Here is a 19,240-nt window from a genome sequence, read left to right on the forward strand (position 1 = left end):
TGAAAGCTAACTTCAATTTTGCCTTTCTGACAAATATTTCCTGCCAGTTGTTTCAAAGTTATAAGCACAGCAAAAAATAGCAGATCAATTTCAAAACAAGCTCGTCTATCAGAGCGGGGATGCTTACAGCCAACGTCCAGCGTTATCTTGCCAGTCGCTCTTCCAGCGTCATTGACGGCTACGCACGTATAGTCACCAGCATCCAAATCCTGAGTCTCTGGAATCTTCAAAAGTCCCAAGAGAGGATCAATAATGAGAAAAGTTGAGGGCCTCAGCTCAAGATCCCCTAAGTCAAAACAAAGGGGAGAACATTAAACACTAAAGTATTTACATAGTTTGCTGTTGGTTTGATTTCAAAACTTCTAAAGAAAACTGATTGTAAAAATTTTAAATACAAGTGTCTGGCACAATGCAGACACTGAAACGATGTTTTTGCAATGAAAGAATGAAGTGTTTCTTGGCACTGAGCTGATTAGTCCGTATAATTCTAATCAGACTTAACCTATGGCCAAAAATCTGGTCCTACATGAATTATGTACATGTATTTCCTGCTGCATCTGTACCTAAATCAGAACAAACTCTTTGACGCTACACTGGGGGACGGGGGAAGGATGCAGGCTGCCCCCATGGCGATGTTAAGTAAGAGAGGAATGGGGAAAGGAAGGTGAAGATTGAAAAGAGATTTCTACCATCTATGCGGCAGGATGAATTTCAGTTACCCAGGAAATGCTTAGGAGACCATAGGTGCTTTTAATTGGGTGAATGACCCGGCTTTGGTTCACTAAATGCTATTAGTTAGATTTTGTGTAAGCTGCCTGAGAGGATTCTGAGGGTGTCCGGGGAAGAAGGGACCACAGCTAGCTAAAGAGGGTAGGGAGGAACTTGGTAGGAGAACGGATGAGAAAGTTCTGACCATGGCCAGAGAGGTGTTGTCCTATAAATCTCCCAGGATACCTCTACTGACTCTGTATTAGTCATCAAAGTTCTTTTTTTTTTTCTTTATTGATTTTAGAGAGAAGGAAGGGAGAGGGAGAGAGAGAGAGATAGAAACATCAATGAGAGAGAACATCGATTGGATACCTCCTGCATGCCTCCCACTGGGGATTGGCCCCACAACCTGGGCATGTGCCCTGACTAGGAATCGAACTGGCGACCTCTTGGTGCAGGGGTCGATGCTCAACCACTGAGCCACACCAGCCGGGCTCATCATCGAAGTTCTTTTAGTTGGAGTTATGGGTTGTTTGGAAGAAGCTGTTAGAGGATAAATGTATGGGGGATGGAACTACGTATTGAGTTTGACCTCAGTGCGAGGGTAGATGACCCAGAAAGCTGAATTATGTCTGAGATCCCTGTATGTGCTGTGTGCCCCTGCAGCACCCCACATCCCCTGAGGACCACGTCTATTTGAAGGCAAGCAACACCTCAACAAACCTATAAATTAGGTGAGCCTCTCCTTATGCGTCCCCTCCTCCAGGCTGTCCTCTCGTATTGGATATGCAATGCCAGCTTAGTGCCTATGTCTTTCATTTGTTTTTGTAAAGGGTCATATCAAATGCTTTGTGGAAGTCCTGAAAACTTCCAGGGGATTTTAGGGCCATTGCTCTTAGGGTTTTATGCCCAGATGTCAAGTCTGAAAAGATAAGCTCCAAAATGTCGCATAATAGCCTAGCCAGGCGCCCAGGGCCCGAGGCCCATAGAAGTAACTCCCTTTGCTTCTAGTGGGCAAAGAAAGCCCCAGAGCTAGTCAACTGCGAGGACACAATGGAAAATGACAATCAAGAGACTCAGGGCGACAAACACATGATTCTCTTTTTGTTTTTGTAATTTTGGGAGGTGAAGATGTCAAAAGAGCCATACATGTAAAAATACAAAGAAATTACATCAGCAACCGCCCATGCCAAAAATAAAGTATTTTCAGCATTCCAACATTCAAAACTCTGGGCATCCCTTTAAACTTGCTATTACACAGCACACGAGAAAGAGAAGCAACTTCAGGCATGTCTATGTGCCTCTGGGAAATTTTCACAAATAAAAGCGATTATGTTGACATCAACTTTCATCCCACTAAGGGAGGGCACAGTGTGGCCTAGCTGTCCATCAGGAATTAAAATATGTGGACTAAAGTGCATTTAGATTTTTGGAATTTACTTCTCCCTTATTTATTCTGTGTATGTCAGAGAACGTAACAGGATGAAATAAAGACCTTCTGGCTAGTTGCTTTTTTAAAATAGCAGTGTTTGAAGAATAGCAGTAATGAAATCAAGTGCAAAGTAGAAAACATTGGTTTAATCAAGTCTGCATTTCGATTGCATTTTAAGAATCTCTCCTTTCTTGATGTCTACTGAAAATTTAGTCATCAAATTACTGAGAAGCCATAGAGAAAAACAAAACTTTAAGATGGAAATGAAATTGGGTTTAGTTTTAATATGAGATTAGAAGAATGTTATACATAGTAATAGATAGATAGATAGATAGATAGATAGATAGATAGATAGATAGATAGATAGACACACACTTTCCTGACAATCTAATCTAGGATTTAACATTACCACTGAGGAAGGTTCTCTTTCTTCTGTAGTTTAAATTCAGTTCTGACCTCTGTGATGTAAAGGCTAACAGAGAGGTTATTACTCTTGGCACAAAATCTTTTAAAATAGTTTATGGAAATAAAGTGGTTCTCGAAAATGTTTGTCTTAAAAATTATTGGGGTCTTTACAAAGTGTTTTTATATTTTCTTGTACATTATTATATTTACTTACTTGTATTTAGCATTTTAGAAAATGAAACTGAAGGAATTTTAAATGTATAAATTTATTTTATAATGACAAGTACATGACATTTTGATATAATTAAACATATTTTATGAAAAAATAATTTTATTTCCCAAACAAGAGAAATTTAGTGAGAAATGTGGCAGTTTCACATTTTTGCAAATCTCATGAATCTCTAGCTTAATAAAAAGAGCTGAGGGTTCAGGTTAGCTTCTGCCTTCACTTTACTGGATGTCACATGTCACGGAGCCTCCAAAAACTCCACTATAACTCATGAGACAGCGAGTGTATAGAAGACAAATCACATCTGGGTATTACGAGGAAAAGAATTCTGATCTTGTGGGTTCCCTGCAAAGAATTGTGGGGAACCTGCAGGATTCCTGACTAATTAGTTTAAGAAACCACTGACCTAAATAAATAAATCCAATCCCTTTAATATTTTAACAGAAATATGCTTTACATAACATTTTAAGAGTGTCCCTGATTCTCCTTTGAACCCACTGGCCATTTGTACATATGGAGTTGCATTTCTCTGAGGGACTGAATGCCATGCAATTTATTAATAAATGGTGGTTGCCAGGGGCTGGGGGGTGGGGCGCAGGGGAACTGGAGAGTTATCCAACAGGTATAAAGTCTCAACAATACAAGGTAAGTTCTGGGGATCTGCTCTACACAACGCCTGAGTCAGCAAGACTCGATTGTACACTTACAAACGGATTAAGAGGGGAGATCTCATGTTATGTGTTCTTATAATAACTAACTAAAGAAATAAATAACCACCAACTTCATTCAATCAGAATTGCCTGGACAAAAAAGAGTATGAAGAAAAAGTATTCTTCGGATTGGGGTAACAGCTCTTCAGCCCTGTGGTTGCCATCAGGTGGGGACTTTCCTAAGCTTCCAGGTGTCCCATCCCCTGCAGGGCACGTGAGAGAGGAAGGCCCGGGGTCCCCCCCTTTCTTTCTGGGGCAGTCTGCACGTAGAGAGCCTGTCCTCCAGTTGTGCTCCTGATGAGCCCGGCTGTGCTTATGAGTGAGCGGCATAAAAGTGAGCGGGTGATGCTGGGGAGCAGGGCCAAGGCGTGTTGTAAAGGGACATGGGAGCATGTCCCCGCAGACACTCAGCCAGCATCTAACTCACAGGGGCATAACTTTGACAGAGAAATGGGGTATTATCTCCTGGGCCCGTTAAGCTCTAGCATCTGTGGTTGAGAGAAGAAACAAGTGGGTAGCCAAGTCCAGACTCTTCCATGCGGTGGCTACATGACTCCCCAGTGCCCCTGTAGTGTCCGCGCCATTTGTGGGACGAAGGCTGGGCATGAAGACTGGGTTATTCAGGACAGTGGCCTCAGTTTGGGAGAATAAAAGACTTTCTTTTGGACTACTATAAAAGGGCAGAGAAATCAGAAGTTTCCACTCCTTTTAAAAAAATTTTTATGTTTAACCTATACGACTGACCGACATAAAAAAAGCAAGTATTGCCTCCATAACACATATTTTGGATCTATTTAGTGATGATGAGAACTTGAAATCGATTTCTATTTCCTTTATAACTCAAAGCTTAAAGTATTTTTAATAAGTAAAATGAGCTCATGTCAACTGAAATTCACCTAAGGAGCAAATCCAGAAATGCTTATCAGAGAAAACACACAGACTAAGTATCTCTTCACTTGGAAAACCAGGAAAATGGTCTTATCTTCTCGTTTCCCTCCCCGTTTCTGATTCATGTTAAGAAGCGTTTGTTTTCTCCTCAAAGCCTTTCTTTTTCACCTCATGTTCCCCAAGAGTTTGAACCCGAGGTGAATTAATAATTTTGGATGATGACATCAACCCGTCGCCATGGAAACGTCTGTGATTTAACAAACAGAATCATAACAATGGGGCTTTGTACTATTTAGCATTTTTCATCTGAAGATTAAAAAGTATTTTGAAAACAGTATCTCAATAATCCTAGCAACCTCCCTGTAAGGGTGTTTGTGGGAATTTTTCCTTCTCATGAATTGGAAGAACTGAGACAGAAACAGAAGCAGAATGTTTTACACAGATCTGTTCTGTCAGCATCGGGCCTGGACCGGGGCCCGAGTGTATTCCCACTAAGGACAAGGAGCACATTACTGCTCTTTTATTCTAGAATCACAGGGCAGTGTTTCTTTGTTACAATCTTTACGTTACAAATATAGGCAGACAACTTCTATACTTGATATAAGTTCAGTGGCAAATGTCATTCAATTTCCAGCGTCCACGTGTCTTTATTAGAGCACGTTATAGAAAGTGTCCTTGAGAATCTAGAAAACTTTCTCAACATGAGAACCTCTAAGGAAAGGGAACTGAAATCTGTGGAGCCGTTTTCAGCGCTGAGTACCCGTGGACACTTTTGTACAGGAAACAATCCTAAACTAACACAGAGAATGTTCAGCTGGATTAGCACAGGCGAGCTGTTCCTGCCTGGATTTTCACGGTCCTGTAATCCACACCAGATGTCAAACCCCAAAATTCCGAGTTCAGAATTTCAAACTATTGTCTTTAGTGAGATCATAAACACGTTTGAGGGGGCTGCTAAGTCACACACCAAAACACACTTTTAACAATGTGTGTGTGTGTGTGTGTTTTTAAAAAGAGAAAACAAAACTAAATCCAGACATGAACATACTCAAGAAATGTACCTTTGAACCATTTCACCTGAGGCGAGGGGACTCCAGAGGTTTTACATTCCAGAACGGTCGTGTCCCCAAGGGCAACCAAGAGCTCACTCTGAACTACCATCAACTTGGGAGCTTCTGAAAATGACAAACATACAAACGGTTAACGTCTAGCAAAGAGCCGCATGCACCCATCAAAACATTGACCATTATTTATATGTCTGTGGCAATTTCAGTGTTTATAAACAGAAAGAAACTCTTAGACGCGTAAGACACATTGATGTGTGTGCCGAAAAGAGCATTTCCTAAGGCCAAAAAAGGATATCAGGCCAAAATAATTCTGAAAAACGGAGTGTAAGACGTTTAGAAAATTAACCGTATATAGTCCTATGGGAAAAAAAAAAGAAATATATAAGGGAAGAAAAAAAATTTGGAAAGCTGAATACAGCTTATAGAAATAATACTAAAGGATCAGAAAGAAGGATGAAAAGGGTGATGATGTTAACACTGACGAGGGTACATGAGGACTTGAGGGTAACACACCTGCAGGTGAATTTGTTATAACATTTTTCTATGCAATTTGAAGGACATTCCTGTTGAACTGTTGTTGGCTAACAGTTTGCATCTGGAAAGAGCAGTTTCCCCGTGCTGACTCTTGTTCCCTTTGATGCTAACTACAGACATTCTCCAAGTTTCTTTCCTTAGCTCCGTTCACTTCACCCCTTTGCTGAAGGCAGAATCTATTGCAACCTCCTTCCCAAAAATGTTCACTCACACACTTTTCCCTTCACTGGACTTTAGGACTTTCTAACTTCCACTGAGGCTGGCTTAAACAAAGCCAAGAGTTAGCTGCTCAAAGATCATGTTTCTCCCCTGCTAGAAACCCTTCAGGTTTTTGTAATTCCCTAGTTTGGCTTTCAAAACCATAACCGGTCACACAGCCTTACCCCGCATTGCAGTCCCTTACTTATCACAAGGTGTGGAGCCCTACTGGTAATTCACACCCCGCTCTGTCTTCCTGATTCTGCTAACGCTGCTTCCTTTGCCTGCAATGCCCTGTGCCACAGCTCTTTAAATCTCTCTCATCCTTCCAGCCAGAGCTTAAATCCTGTGTCTTCTGAAAAATCATTGCCAATTCCTCAGTAGAAATGAATCTTCCCCTCCACCTCCCTCCCATTGTTGTGGTACTTCGCTGTCTTCTCACATACCTTTAAGTAAAGTCACTCCCATTAAACAAGCTCTTGAAAAGTAAGGACTCTGGGTAACCTACATTTAAAAATGTTATACTCCGCCATCTCCTGCGCCACATTGTTACATATTCTAGGTGATGAAGAAGTTAAATAAATGGGTCCAATAGTTTGGCTTCTTTGAAAAGGAACTCAAATTCATTTCTGCAGTGCAGACTGTTCCAACCTCCTTTCTACATCCTGGCTGTCTGTTCCCGCTCGTCTGAGTGCTCTGAGAACATCTGTAATGATCTCTCAATCTGAGCCCTCTTCCCTCCTCAACTTATTTGCCATGTGCCGTCGCCGTTTCTATAAAAGAGATGACTTCCTTCCCAGCTTTCCGGTGCAACATTTATGACACTTCCGTCACCTCCCTCATCTACACACACCAACTACAACTCTCAGTCTTTACTGTGGACCTTGTACACCCTTTCCTCTCCACGGTCTCACTGTGAATGGCAAATAAGAATGAATGAAAGGGTGGATTGCTACCCATTAATTATTCACAGTTGACCAACTAACATTGAACAGGTATGTCATTGTCCTTGGCTTGTTTAAGGAAGAGCAAATTAAAGAAAATATTCTAGTCTATATTCTATATTATTGGAATGTGTAACGTCACATATTAGAATATTAGATTGTATTATGTATTAGAATATATTTTCTTCTGCTACAGTACAGAATATCATAGAATAATTGTCCCGAAGTACATCTTCTTCTTTTTTAAAAAATTTCTTTATTGATTTTAGAGAAAGAGGAAAGGAGAGGGAGAGAGATAGAAACATGGATGAGAGAGAATATCGATTGGCCACCTCTTGCATGTCCCCCACTGGGGATCGGGCCACAACCTGGGCATGTGCCCTGACCGGGAATCAAACTGCTGACCTCTCGGTACATGGGTCGATGCTCAACCACTGAGCCACACCAGCTGGGCCTGAAGTGCATCTTCAATAAATGTTTGAGTTTGGAGAGGAAAGCTGAAGATGAAGAGGGAAAATAACATCTAGACAAGATAAATGGCAGAAAGGTTATAAATATTTAGTTAGGACAGAAATGTTATAAACAGTTTTGAAATATAAGTGGAAAATACAGAAGCCGAGGTAAACTAGAACATATATCGAATGTATTCATTACTAAGTGGCATGGTGCAGAGGACAGGCAAACCGTGGAAGGACAGACATCTGTGGACAACCTGGAAACCTTCCACACTCGGCAAGCTTCCTGGATTGCTTCTGATGAATGAAACTATTCACACCCTGACATGTACCTTAAATTAGTTACAATATTTGTTTTCATTGATGTGTGAAAATTAGTAATAAATTACAAGACTAGGTATAACTCTTTCCTAATCTTAATTTCCAGCAAAGCACGTTTACATTGCTTCATATGACAGTCATCCTATTTTAATTGCCTCTTAAACTGGTTATACTTGCCAATGTATCTGAGGGTAGAAGTCTGCTTATCTGTTCCAGCTGAATTACTTGCCAGGCAGCCATAGATCCCTGCATCTTTGGGAACGGCATTTCTGATAAATAAAGTACCTTCTGAGGCCATCCTATACCTATGGACAAAAAGAAAAGAAACAGAAAATCCCCTAATAATAGTATCAAAGAATCTTTCTTCCAAATATCTTCAAATATTTGAGAGTTACATGTTTGATGCTGACTGCAGAAATGATTAACATCATCATTCTACAAGCAGAAATATATATATTTAAAAAAATGCCAACAACAGATCCTATGTGCCCAGTGCTTCCAGGAGCCAGACGGTGCTCGAAGGGCTGAACATGTGTTACCGTTTCAACTCTTCAAAACAACCCAGTGAGTTAGACACCGTTATGGTCTCTGTTTCACAGATGAGCAAAGAAGTTCTATAGCTCACTCGAAGTCAGACGCAGTAAATGAGGGAAGTGGAATTTGCACCCAGAAATCTTGTTCCGTGGGAACCGCTATCATGTCACACAGTGAGTCACCGATGAGACTAGGAATAGAATCGGGCTCATCCCTGAGCCCGGCTCCTCATGCCAAACCCAGAGTAATGTAAACCCGATAGCTGGAAACTCCATTGTTTGTGTTCCACATGTTTATTACGCTCTTTGAGCATGCAAGGAGTCAACGTCTTTTAAAAGCATCCAGTAGAAAAACAAAACCAAACAGTTCACTGGAGTATGGCAAAAGCGAACAGGAACTACAAAGGAAGTCTGCACACACTTCGTTTAGAACTACTGTTCTGTCCTTTGCCTCCACTCTCTCCTTTTAAATCCCAGGACCACCTTACATTCATTTTCCTCATTTCAAATATGCAAGGCAAACCAAGGGTCCCGGTGCTATCTTTGAACACAAAATATTGGGAAGCACTTGACCCCTGCTTTTGCATTCAAGACTTCATGACCTCAAATTCTATAGATACATCACTCATTATTTTATGGGCATTTCCTGGCCTATTTAGAAAATCTAAAGCTGTGGATTTTGGTCAAACCTCCCTTAACCATAGGGATTTGATCAGACTAGTTTCGTCCCGAAATTTCATTCACTTTTCTCACTCAGTTAAAACAAGGAACATGATACAAACCCAGTACCTGTGTGAACCCACGATAAACGTATCGTTAACGGTCCAGGCGATCTTGGGTTTGGGATACCCTGTTGCAGAACACATGATGGAGACCTCAGACCCTCCTGTGAAAGACTGGTTCTTGGGCATCACGGTGACTTTGGGAAGCTCTGCAAATAGAAAGAAACAGAGAGTGACACGCCCACTCGCTCTGATTTTGGAAGCCTCCTCTCTTAGCAGACCGGTAGGCTTTCGGCACCGCAGCTCCGCCACGTTTTTCTTTCGCACTTCTAAGAGTGCCTTATGAAAAGTAACGATCAGTGAGCGTCGTACCCATTCAGCAGACTTGCACCCCACGGCTGGCGGGAGCGGCAGGGCCTGCTTTCTGACTCTCTGAGGCCCAGGTTTCACAGGGGTCCTGGGCCCCCCAGAACCCTTCCTCCCCTGAGAGCCTGACGCAGACTGTGGCCAGCACCCTGGAGTCTGCCTCTACACCCCACATGCCTGGGACAGGAGGGCGGGAGGCTTTGCCTCTGGCCATTCTTCCCAAGGCCTAGCAGCTCAGCTCATCTGGACCCCCAAAGCCTGCTCCTACTCCTGGACCCGGAAGACACGAGGACGGGCACAGACCTGCCCTCAGAGATTAGAGAAGGCACAGCTGACTGTCCTTTGAGGAGTGTCAGGGCCCTCGATCCAACGCTGCTATAGGAAGGGTCCCGAAGACAGCCAGGGGACTGCAGGCGTGGAACACAGTGGTATTTGGTGTTTGGGAGCTGGAACGGGTGGTCCTTCTGCCATTTGCTAGCCAGGTCCTGCCCCAGCCCCTGGCCTTGGCCACAAGGCAGGCTGGGTACCAGGCCCTGAAGTGGCCTGCTCTCCTGGGCTGTCCTGGACATGTCAAAGAAGGTGGTCTGCATGGCCTGGTGGCAGGTGTCCATGAGCTTAAGAATGTCAGCTGTATGAGGCCACTGCTGGGGATGGCATCCAGCACCTAAGCCTTGATGTTCCTGAGGCGACAAGCTTCGCCCTGGCTTGTAGAAGGAGGAGTACAGCATAGGGACAAGGGGCACCTGGATCTGGATGGCCACACAGAAGTCACCTCTGTGGAAAGGTGGCAGGTCCCCATTGTTGTTCCTGTGCTCTCGGGGTAGACACACACTTTGAGGTTCTTCCTGGCCCTGCCCTTGAGGTCCAGTGCGCTCCCAGTGGTCCTGGAGTGTGCGGGTTGATGAAGAAGGTGCCCCTGAGGTCCATCACCAGGCCCACAGGCCCCACGAAGACCAGCTCCCACTTCCCATCTGCACACGGTGCTTGGGAAGGGCCTCCACGAGGCCCATTGACTTCAGGACACTCGGTGCTTAGAAACGATGACATACGGTGGTCCACCTGCAGCTTCTGGAGACTCTTTATCTCAAGGTGAAGGCATATATGTACTCAAAGGGCAGGAGGGACCAGCTGGGGATGCTCATGTTCTCCACCATCCAGCCACGGTGGGGCAGCAGGCAGTGACTGTGGCCATGGTGGAGACCACAGAGGGGCCCTCCGGGTGACCGCCATCGGGCATCTGCCCCATCAGCGCAGGAGGGAACTCAAAGGTGATGTTAGCAAGAGAAGACTATTCTCTCCGAGAGCAAAATGAATATGACCGCGACGTCACACTTGGGTCTCCAGTGGTTACCCTGTGGCTCCTCGCTGCTTACTCCCTCCATGACCACTGCCTTTGGTCTACTGATTCGGAACTTCAACATAAACCTGTTTCAGGCAAAGTCCCTAGATGGGGTCTTTTTGCCTCTTTCTATATACTGAGCACAGGTTTATAGCCACAGTTTAGCCTGACTACTGACTGCTTTGTTTAAAATGCTCTTTCTCTTGTTGTGTATTAGATTATAAATTTGTTGAGGTAGAGAATGTCTTTCATATTATTCCATATTCCATTGAATTCCAATATTATTCCATATTCCATTGAATTCCATATTCCATTAACATCCTTGCATATGATGCAGGGACTTGTAAATAACAGACATCTGAAACCATTGATGGAATATGGGCCATTCCTACACTGTAACGGCTCTGAGAACTTTTGTCTGCCAACCTCTCAGGATCCTGCTATATTGATCATTTGCCTCATGCTCGTAGATTCACAAAATATATATTGTGAACCTCGGCTTACCAAAATATATTGATTATTCAAAGTTACAATTGTATTGTGCTTTTATGGCAGAACAAGTAATTTTGAAAATGAAATATGAAATCAGAAATGTTTTGTTAAAAAGGATACAAAAATTCTCTGGGGGAACTGGGATGTTGATATATCTAGCCTAATCCATTACATGTTTGCATCTATGTTACTACTGAGACCTAATTTTCAAAGAAGGGATCATCAACAAATATTAAATAATTTCCTTAGTGTAAATGTCCTCCACTCAATAAGATAAATAAAAATAAATGCATTTCCACAGTGTGTGAAATAGATGTCATAAGTATCAACAAAAATAAATCAATTAATTCAATAATGTGACTTTTTTGCACAATTATGATGTTCCGAGGTGCTAACTTATAGGACTACACTGACAAGCCAAACAGATATGCATGGTATCAGTTTTCCATTTAATTGGGCTTTTACTATAAAGGAATGTGAAAAATTCAGTTACTCCGTTAGCCCTGGATATATTTATGACATATCTTTACTATAAATTAGTCTGCACACTGTGGCTTAGTTTCACTAAGACAAAATCTAGTGTGTGGAATCCCCATACATTTAAAAGTGATACAAGTGGTAAAGTTCTGGGCAGCTACACAACTGAACAGACCTAATTATTGCTTAATTGCTAGCAGCTTACAAGTGTCCCCCTTTTGTCCCTGTTTACATTGTGTTTTTCCAATGATTCCCTTTGAAGTTAACCTTCTAAGGGTTTTTCCAGCCTGGGGACTTGGTTGATGGTCTCATTCTTCCATAGATTCTTCTTGGTGAACATAGGGCTAGAGAAATGCATGAGGTCAAGGGCAGACTGGCCATGGCCAGTCAGTTCAAATTGTAATTCCATCTGGAGTCCATCAATTCTGAAATGTTGGACGACTGCACATGCTGTGGGGGTGTTGTAGACAATCTTCAGGGGATGAGCGGAAAAAATGAACACTTCCTTCTCTTTGGAATTTACTGAATACCCACACTGAGTCCTATTTTTCTAAAATAAAATGTTTCTCATGTCTTGACACAGGATTACTGCACAGATTCGACAGCTCTGGAGATCTCTGTTGCCGTGTGGTGCCTTCCAGTGGAGTCTGCCAGAGCTGACCTGGCGTCTCTCCCAGCAAGAATCCCACTGGTATGCTCTGTAGTTCAGATATCAAAGTGAAAATAAATGTCAGTTACCCAAACCAGGATGCAGAGAGCTCAGAGGTCATTTCTCAAATAAAGCCTGGATATAGGGTGTTGCTCAGGGTCACGAAATAAGTCTGTGTGCAACATACAGATGGGATGACATCATCCCACAGAAGGTGAGAAACTTACCATTGCCCTGGAAAGAATAGTCCTGCTGATGATAAGAAAATCAGAAAGGACGTGAACAAACCTAGGGCAGCAAAACTGGATTTCCACCCAATACTATCTGAATAAAGATGGTCAGAATGGTTCAGCCTTTGCTTGATTAGTTTAAATAAGGGTGTAATCGAATTTACTATAATTATTTCAGTAGTTTTGTTTTTTTTTTAATTCCTAGGACAAAGCTCCCCTCGTTTTCATGAACTTTTAATGGAGCAAGGAATTAAAAGAACCACAGTTCAATTCGATCAAAGTCCAAAGTCCAATTTTTGGCTTTGGAGAGAAGCAATCCATTCCAAGTTGTCTTTCCGTCTCTTTTCACCACCACATTCATCACCCTTATCAACACCATCAACATCATTGTCATCACCACCACCACCACCAACCATCAACACCATCACCGTGAAGAGCAACTTGCTTTTCATTTGACAAAGCAATATAAACATGGCACACTATAAGGTATTACGGCATTCATTAATTCTTCATATTTTAATCATAACAAAGGCAATATGTATATATTTTTATAATTTCTCCCCAATGATTTCAAGAGTTAAACATAGATAATGATACGAAGAATAAAAAATAAACACTACTTTAAGACTCAGGTGTCTTAACACATTATTATTTATTTTTGGTACGTGCCTCTAGCGGGAACCGAACCCGGGACTCTCTGGTCAGCAGGCCGACACTCCAACCGCTGAGCCAAACTGGCCTAGGCATCTTCACACATTATTAATGGTAAGACGGCAAAATGAATTATAAGTGCCCATGAAAACAGCCCATGCTCTGCCTACAAAGACTAGGGAAGATTCAATTTTGCCCAACTCTTAGAAATCTCCAATATAAAAGTCACACGCAGGAGGTATGTCATCGGGGTCTGGTTTGTTGCTGTTATGCCTCTGGCAGGAAATTCTCAAAGAAAAGACCTAAGCGCTTTTTCTTTAAGGGGATTTAATTATCATCAACAAATTAAGGTAACGGTAATGCACTGAATTGCCTAAGCAACAATTTAAAGTATTTTTCACCACTGGTATATGTAAAGCACTTGGGCAACTTTCTTTGTGTTTTTATTGTTTCACACAACAAACATTCATTGCGTACCTATGATGTCTCAGACACTCTATGACCTCAAAGAGCTCACAGAATACTGCGTACAAAAGCATATTATGTATAACTGGGGACTAAATCTCTTTCCAGTAGTCAGTTCATTGAAACAGGAAGATGGCAAAAGTTACTAAGTGCCTTTGTGTGCTAGCTATCGAATTTCTTATCCCGAATTATCCTATGAAGTGTTACTAATATCTTACAGATTAAGAAAGTAAAGCTCAAATTGGTTAATTAATCCATGGTGTCTGGTCCATACCTCAATGGGAACAATAGCACCTCACTCACTATTACTGTGGATTAGCTAAGTTAATATACATAAAACACTTAGAACAATTCCTGGCACAGAGTAAGCACTATGTAATTTTAGCTATTAATAATATCTCACTATACAATAAAGAATGACAAAAGTGTTAAAATAAGTACTACAGTGTTTAGAATACATATTTACATGGATGTTAGCTAGAAATGAAAATTGATCATGACTCTCATACTTGCATATGCTATTTAGATTACACATCCTACTAATAAATAATACTTATGCATTATTGGATTTTTCTGAAATTTGGGATGTTTCTAGATACTCAAAATTTATAAGAAATTTCAATGTAAATAAATTTAGTTTTTCCGCATTTTACTGTTAGCAAAAGAACATGATACCTATGTCACCTTACACATGTTAAAAATAGTTATAATGATGTAATGAGCATATGGTTATGATAATGTCAATTTCATAGTTAGGGAAGTAATTCTGGTCATTAGGGACTTACTTCATCAATCATCTTGAGAAATATTTCCTTTCCATTGCAATGGTCTCTCTGGTGACGGAGACTAATTGGTGACAGACAGTTCGCCTTTCCTGACACCGTGGAAGAAAAATTAATACCTCTCAGGTTCATACAGACATAACATGGAGGAGAAAAGGGGGCTTTGTCTGGCCCTTTGATTTCCATGTGGCAGCATGAGATTCCGCAGAAAAATGTCCTTACATACTGAAACGCTGAAATTTACCCAGGATGCCTGTGTTCATTACAAATCCTCCTTATGGAACAGCTAATAAAAATCAACAGGAAGTTCTATTCCTGTTTGCAGATAAATAAACAAAACAGTCTCTTTCAAACAAAACGTTTCACTCACACCACGTAAATAAATACTACCCCGCTTGATCTAACTTTTATTCCTTTGGAAATGTAGCAGCCACGGTGTCACCTTAAAAGTGATAAAGTGTTTTAGACTAATTCAAAAAATTTTACAAAACTCACTTACATGACATAATTTTAAAATTAGGGTGAACCAATTTAAACAATGCTTTCAAAATGACTTTTCTATAAATTTGGCATGAGATAATTATTTTATATGTTGTTATAAAATATGGTTTTAAATGTAAGCAATCTATGCTTACATGGGCAACAAGTGGAAAAGAAAGTACTTACATAATGAAATCTGAAATTGGTGATGTCATTCAAATAAGCCACTGAGGTTAACAAGGAAACATGCAGAATGAGGTCAGTGACTCGAATCTTCCCTCCGGTCTGCTGTTGTTACTTTGAGGTTCGTTCAGCAATAAGGAACACACATCTATTGATTGAACTTGAGTTGTTTTTTTTCCCTGTGTATAAGGCACTATGATTAAGTATATCACAGTATATATAATATGATTGGGGAAACGAGCTAAACAGATGAAATTGATCATGATTAAGAGCAAAATTGTGTGGCAAAAAGTAGTAATAAGTCCATACCAGGACAAAGAGACCAACAATATTCAGAAAGGAGGTGATTGATGAGGACCATTACAGGTAGGATTTTGATTAATATTTCTAAAAACACAATAGAACCGGTTTACACCCGTTCCCAAACATATTTTTCATTGTGGGTAATTACTATAATCCCCTAACATACTGGATGATCTAATACCAAGCAATGCTGCATGAGTAATAATTAGTGTTTAATTACCGAACCTGATTTCTGTTGAGCTGTACAGCCTGTAAATGTATTGTACAGGATCGTTGGCTCTTCTAAGTATCTGTATTTCTTGTAGAAAAAGCTGACTTCATAAAGTTACATAATAAGCAGTGATTTGCAACCTTTTTCATCCCACTGCACACATAAACTAATTACTAAAATTCTGCAGCACACCAAAAACTATATTATATCGTTTGTCAATTTAACAACAAAAAAATAGGTATAATTTTGATTCAGTCATACCGGACAACTATTCTTGTGTTGGTTGTCATGTTGGCTGTTGTAATTTTTTTTTTTTTTTTTTGTTAATCCTCACCCAAGGATATTTTTCTATTGATTTTCAGAGAGAGTGGAAGAGAGGAATGGAGGGAGGGAGGGAAAGAGAGAGAGAGAGAGACAGACAGACAGACAGACAGACAGACAGAGACAGAGAGAGAAACATCAATGTGAGAGAGAGACATTGATTGGTTGCCTCCCGCACAACCCCAACTGGGACTGGGATTAAACCTGCAACCCAGGTACGTGCCCTTGATCAGAATCAAACCTGAGACCCTTCAGTCCACAGGCTGACGCTCTAACCACTCAGCCAAACCAGCCAGGGCATGGTGTCATTTTTTTAATTTGACAATCTAAGAGAAAAGAGGTCAGTGCCCCTGCCTAATAGTTACGCATTGTATATTTTAAAAATTCTTGCAGCATACCAGTTGAAAATTGCTAATAATGAGTATCATTGAGACTATTGAGAATTGTAATTAGTAGCTATGTCCTATCCTGTCAGATATGTACCTACTGATTTAGCTCAATCCATTTATTTAAAACATATTCACATTGTTGACAAATGCCTTACTCCCATTTCTGATTCGGGAGGTAGCTTCAGCTAATTCTCGTGCTAACTTTTAAGCATGAAGCTTATACAATAAAAGTAACATGATTTCACTAAAAATGATTTACAGGGAACAAATGTGCTTGTTCACTTAACTGTTCCTTAATTTTCAATGAGTAGAAATGGCAATGGACTATATTTTAGCATTTTTAAGTTTTCCCATGCCTACTAGAAAGTTCACGCAAGTGGCGAGAGACTCCTTCCAAAGAGCAAAGTATAAAAATGAAAAACCAACCAATCAACTAACTAGACAAGAACGCAGATCAGTTGCCTAGGAAGGAGACAAGGTCCACTGAAATCCCAAAGAGATGGAATCAAACACACCCTAATCCTCTCATCAATGGAACTGTGAAGACCTGGCTACAACCTTGTCAAAGTGGTGAAGTTATTCCTAAGTGGCAATCATTCACACGAACTGTGGTAGTGGTTAATCTACGTAGAGGTTGCACTAAGTGTCCTCAACCGCCTGCTCCTGCTCTTTCTGCCTTTCTTCTCTCTCCAGAAAACACTTAGAGTGGTGCCACCCAACGTAGTAGCCATGGACCCGTCTATTTAAATGCCAATTTAAATCATCTAGAACTAAGTCAAATTTCAAAACAAGTTCTTTATATGCACTTATAATATATCAGTACTCAGTTGCCACCTATAGCTAATAGCCCTCATCTGGGACAGAACATATATACAATACACAGATACACGGATTTCCTTCATTATACAAACTTCTTCTGGGCAATGCTGGACTAGAGAGAATGTCTATTAAATCCCAGAGAGAAGGTCGCTAATTTATTGATTTACCAGTAGGCGATGTGTTGGCAATAAAACACAAAGGCAAGGACTATATGTTGACAGAATTGTATTCTGGATTTGCAAAAAATTCACACCGAAACAATAGTGTGGTTATGAAATTTAGTTAATAAGGAAAATCTTTATAGCTTACCTGCTCTTAAAAAATGGTCTTTAAAAATGGTTATGGTACTCAAGCCCTGCTGGTTTGGCTCAGCGGTTAGAGCGTCGGCCCGCAGACCAGAGAGTCCCAGGTTCAGTTCCCGCTAAGGGCACGTACCTCAGTTGCAGTTTGTCCCCAACCCCGGTTGGGGTTGTGTGGGTGGCAACCACTCGATGTGTCTCTCTCACATCTATGTTTCTCTCTCTCTCTTCCTTCCTCTTTCCCTCCCACTCTATAATATAAATGCAAAAATGTCCTAGGGTGAGGATTAAAAAAAATCGTTGTGGTACTCAAAAAGGGATAATTTTACAAAATGTGCAATTGTCTTCCCTGGCCGGCCTGGCTCAACTGTTAGAGCGTTGGCTTGCAGACCAATGTGTCATGGGTTCGATTCCAGCCAAGGGCATGTACCTCAGTTGCAGTTTGTCCCCGGGCCTGGTCTGGTCATGAGGAGGCAACCAGTCAATGTGTCTCTCTCACACCTATGTTTCTCTCTCTCTCTCTCTCTCTCTCTCTCTCTCTCTCTCTCTCTCTCTCTCCCCCTCTCACTCTATCTGAAGATAAATAGAAAAATATCCTTGGGTGAGGATTAAAAAAAAAAAAAAGTGCAACAGTCATAGAAGCAAAAGCATATAAAAACAGACCTTCATAGCACTTGTTAACAGAGAGACTTAACACTCCGACAGTTCATGTACATTGCCAGACAAGTTCATCACCACTGTAGGCTGTCGTCCCAGGGAAGCAGCCTACAGCTTGATGGAAAGAACTCCTGTCCTGGGAGCCTGCTCTGAGGTCCACAACCTCCCATCCTTCCACTTCATTGTCCAACTTCGTCATGGCCACCACTTTTTTGAACCTTCTTTTTTATTCCAACGTATCAGATCATGCCTTTAACCTTCGCTTCTTTCTTTACTCAGCCTGAACAAGGCACCACTACAATCGCTTTTCCCCCAGTTACCTTTTCTTTTTGCTAAACTAACCTCACAAAACCACAAAGCTCAATGACTCTTTGACTGGTATATGAAAAAGCTACTTAAGACTGTGGTGCGGGCTGAGGGTGGGGGCGGGGTGTGGAGATCACACCATCATGGTCTTCACATTTTTTTTAATCCTCACCAGAGGACACTTTTTGCATTTATCTTCAGATAGAGCGGGAGGGAGAGAGAGAGAAACATCAACGTGAGAGAGACACATCGACTGGTTGCCACCCACCGAGGTACGTGACCCTAGCGGGAACCGAACCCGGGACTCTCTGGTCCGTGGGCCGATGCTCTAACAGCTGAGCCAAACCAGCCAGGGCTGGTCTTCACGTTTCTGTGTCTTCCTTCATCCAGGGTTTTGCACATTCAGTGTTCTTGGTCTAGAAAGGCTTTGTCCTGACTTCTGCTGGGCAAATGCTGACTCATACCAGGCACCCCCTCCTGGCACCTTCTCATCTCTAATCATCACTTGAGACAGAATTAAAGGCTCCTGTAGTACTGTGGTGTCATTCTTCCCACGTTGTGTTGTACGTATTCATTTCATTTAGTTATTTCTTTCTTGTGTTATAGGCTTATGAAGGGAAGAATGTGGTTTTCTTGTCATTTTTATTCCCAGCAAGGAGCATAATGCCTAACGCT

At 41.4% G+C, this 19,240-nt stretch overlaps 1 protein-coding gene across 1 annotated transcript in view; it reads right to left on the reverse strand.

The window, feature by feature from the left end:
- Positions 1-19,240, reverse strand: part of HMCN1 (hemicentin 1) — a 427,446-nt gene that overhangs the window by 214,269 nt on the left and 193,937 nt on the right. The window contains exons 12-15 of the mRNA XM_036272178.1: positions 9,214-9,355; positions 8,069-8,196; positions 5,434-5,547; positions 128-286 (exon numbers count right to left, since the gene is read on the reverse strand). Coding sequence (XP_036128071.1) covers positions 128-286; positions 5,434-5,547; positions 8,069-8,196; positions 9,214-9,355 — 543 coding nt within the window. The remainder of the gene's footprint in view (positions 1-127; positions 287-5,433; positions 5,548-8,068; positions 8,197-9,213; positions 9,356-19,240) is intronic.

The sequence above is a fragment of the Molossus molossus genome, unplaced genomic scaffold (genome assembly GCF_014108415.1).
Source record: "Molossus molossus isolate mMolMol1 unplaced genomic scaffold, mMolMol1.p scaffold_m16_p_20, whole genome shotgun sequence".
In the NCBI taxonomy this organism is placed as follows: Eukaryota; Metazoa; Chordata; class Mammalia; order Chiroptera; family Molossidae; genus Molossus; species Molossus molossus.